This window comes from Beta vulgaris, chromosome 5 (genome assembly GCF_026745355.1).
Source record: "Beta vulgaris subsp. vulgaris cultivar EL10 chromosome 5, EL10.2, whole genome shotgun sequence".
In the NCBI taxonomy this organism is placed as follows: domain Eukaryota; kingdom Viridiplantae; phylum Streptophyta; class Magnoliopsida; order Caryophyllales; family Amaranthaceae; genus Beta; species Beta vulgaris.
This window is the reverse complement of record NC_079206.1, coordinates 2763676-2766974: the sequence shown is the minus strand read 5'-3', so window position 1 is coordinate 2766974 and position 3299 is coordinate 2763676. Positions and strand designations below refer to the sequence as shown.

The 3299-nt window shown below is 40.0% G+C and overlaps 1 protein-coding gene across 1 annotated transcript; it reads right to left on the bottom strand.

Annotated features, from left to right (window-relative positions):
- Window positions 1-428: 428 nt before the first annotated feature.
- Window positions 429-2496, bottom strand: LOC130591667 (repetitive proline-rich cell wall protein 1-like). The gene is made up of 2 exons (XM_057395340.1): window positions 2397-2496; window positions 429-1816 (listed from the first exon to the last, which is right to left on the bottom strand). The coding sequence occupies exons 1-2, from the start codon at window positions 2479-2481 to the stop codon at window positions 468-470; spliced, it is 1434 nt and encodes a 477-aa protein (XP_057251323.1). The 5' UTR covers window positions 2482-2496; the 3' UTR covers window positions 429-467.
- Between the last annotated feature and the right edge of the window lie 803 nt (window positions 2497-3299).

Genomic DNA, 3299 nt, shown 5'->3' with positions numbered 1-3299 from the left:
TTGAACACTTAGGGATCTATCTGATAGTGTTTGGTATATGGATTGTGAGAGAGACCCAACAACCATTGACCCCACTGGCCCAATAGGTACTGAGCAAAAACCTTTAGAAAACTATTAGGATATCTCAAAATTGATAGATTCACCAAACTTAAGTTGTGAAGTCTATAAGAAGAAGTTTTACTACTAGAAATTTGAATCGTATCGTTCATTTGCACCACCCCATTCTTGTTTGATTCAATATGGGCAAAAAAACGTTGGAAATTGATAATGTGTAACGAGTATCTTCATCATGGAAAATGAAAGTCGACACTGGAACATAACTAAAAATAATTTTATAAATTATTATTTAATATTTTGAATAATACAAAACGAATAATAATAATATGAATTTCACGCAATTTAAACACTCATTGCGAGATAATTTAAAATATTGCAAAATCAAGTAATCATTTAGTATTGGATTTCTCTTAATAGCCGTATGAGGGACTTGGAGAATATGTAGGAGTGGTGTAAGTTGGGGAGTAGATTGGTGATGCAGTGTATTCTGGAGACTCGTACACTGGTGATGGTGAGTAAACTGGAGATGTGGTGTACTCTGGTGACTTGTACACTGATGATGGGGTGTATTCTGGTGACTCGTATACTGGAGATTGTGTGTAAACTGGTGAGTTGTACACTGGAGAAGAAGTATATTCTGGTGACTTGTATACTGGAGATGGGATGTATTCTGGTGACTTGTATATTGGAGATGGGGTGTATTCTGGTGACTTGTACACTGGAGATGGGGTGTATTCTGGTGATTTATACACTGGAGATGGGGTGTATTCTGGTGACTTGTACACTGGGGATGGAGTGTATTCCGGTGACTTATACACGGGAGATGGACTGTATTCAGGTGATTGGTAGACTGGGGATGGAGTGTAGACAGGTGACTTATAGACTGGAGATGGAGTGTATTCTGGTGACTTGTATACTGGAGATGGGGTGTATTCTGGTGACTTGTATACTGGAGATGGTGTGTATTCTGGTGACTTGTACACGGGAGATGGGGTGTATTCTGGTGACTTGTATACTGGGGATGGAGTGTATTCTGGTGACTTGTATACTGGGGATGGAGTGTATTCTGGTGACTTGTATACTGGAGATGGTGTGTATTCTGGTGACTTGTACACTGGAGATGGGGTGTATTCTGGTGACTTGTATACTGGGGATGGAGTGTATTCTGGTGACTTGTATACTGGGGATGGAGTGTATTCTGGTGACTTGTATACTGGAGATGGTGTGTATTCTGGTGACTTGTACACTAGAGATGGGGTGTATTCTGGTGACTTATAGACTGGAGATGGACTGTATTTTGGAGACTTGTATACTGGAGATGGGGTGTATTCTGGTGACTTGTATACTGGAGATGGGGTGTATTCTGGTGACTTGTACACGGGAGATGGGCTGTATTTTGGTGACTTGTATATTGGAGATGGGGTGTACTCTGGTGACTTGTACACTGGGGATGGAGTGTATTCTGGTGACTTGTATACTGGAGATGGGGTGTATTCTGGTGACTTGTATACTGGAGATGGGGTGTATTCTGGTGACTTGTACACGGGAGATGGGCTGTATTTTGGTGACTTGTATATTGGAGATGGGGTGTACTCTGGTAACTTGTACTCTGGGGATTGAGTGTATTCTGGTGACTTGTATACTGGAGATGGGGTGTATTCTGGTGATTTGTATACTGGAGATGGGGTGTATTCTGGTGACTTGTATACGGGAGATGGGCTGTATTTTGGTGACTTGTATACTGGAGAAGGGGTGTACTCTGGTGACTTGTACACTGGGGATGGAGTGTATTCCGGTGACTTGTATACTGGAGATGGGGTATATTCTGGTGACTTGTATACTGGAGATGGGGTGTATTCTGGTGACTTGTACACGGGAGATGGACTGTATTTTGGTGACTTGTATATTGGAGATGGGGTGTATTCTGGTGACTTGTATACTGGAGATGGGGTGTATTCAGGTGACTTGTACAGGAGATGGACTGTATTTTGGTGACTTGTATATGGAGATGGGTGTATCGCTGTGACTTGTAACTGGAGATGCGGTGTATTCTGGTGACTTGTACACGGGAGATGGACTGTATTTTGGTGACTTGTATATTGGAGATGGGGTGTATTCTGGTGACTTGTATATTGGAGATGGAGTGTATTCCGGTGACTTGTACACGGGGGATGGGCTATATTTTGGTGACTTGTACACTGGAGATGGGGTATACTCTGGTGACTTGTATACCGGAGATGGAGTGTATATTGGAGATGAGGTGTATACTGGTGATGGGCTGTAAGTTGGAGACGCGTAGACTGGAGAATAAGATGGCGTCTTGTATTCTGGAGTAGGACTGTAAGTATAGTAATCACTAGCAGATGAAACTGCCACCAAAGTGATGAGAAGGAAAGACATGAAAGAAGCACGATTGAGAGCCATTTTGAAGGAAGATGAAGATGAAAAGATGAGTTGTGAAATATTTGGTTTGTAAATGAGGTTTATATAAGCTTGTCCTTGGTCTCATTCCTTACTATAAAATCAACGAAGATATAGTAGTGGAGAGCACATCTCCAATGATGAATTGAGTACCACCTTCTTGGCACGTTTTAGCCAATAAAAAAAATATCAAATTGACTTGATCTTTGTATAAACCTCATATGTAAAAATCAAATTGAAATGTTTAGTTTGTTATCATATCATCAGATTGTAGCTGGGAGTTAGGAGACACCGACTTTAACAATAGCAATTATGCCCGTGGGTTGCACGTTGTAAATAAAATTATATATTGCAAAAAATATTCCGTTGAATCGTCTTAATAATTCACCGACGGTAAGGATGGGGATATTAGTAAATGAAAATTGTTGGTGCGCTGGTTGCTTGTCCATTTTGATGCCAAAAATCGGGAGTAAATTTTGCCTCTCCACCTGGTAGACTATCCACCATCGATAAAGACTTGTTGAGAATTGTGCTAATGGAATCCAATTCAACATAATTTTTTTTAATGTTTTATTAGTAGTGGGTTGTCTATCCACTGAGTAGGTGTAGCAATGTCCTCAAAGATGCTACGTGCCAGTTTTTTACAAGCTTTCATCTCTATTATATAACTGAACAGAACATTAAGATGACGTTCACCCTGAAAATACTTGACTACCCTTAGATGATATAATGGAATGAACAATATTACAAAAAAAAAATAAAATTAAGAACTCTTTCTCTTTTCAACTTGTCATTCTAAATAAGTTAAAAATGGTTTATGC

What these genes read in the sequence shown, in the direction of transcription:
- LOC130591667 (XM_057395340.1), bottom strand. Translation starts at nt 2,481, where the DNA reads ATGGCTCTCAATCGTGCTTCTTTCATGTCTTTCCTTCTCATCACTTTG. An exon ending in TAGTGATTACTATACTTACA is followed by an intron (nt 1,817 to 2,396) that starts GTCCTACTCCAG and finishes ACAAGTCACCAG; the next exon opens with AGTACACCCCTTCTCCAGTA.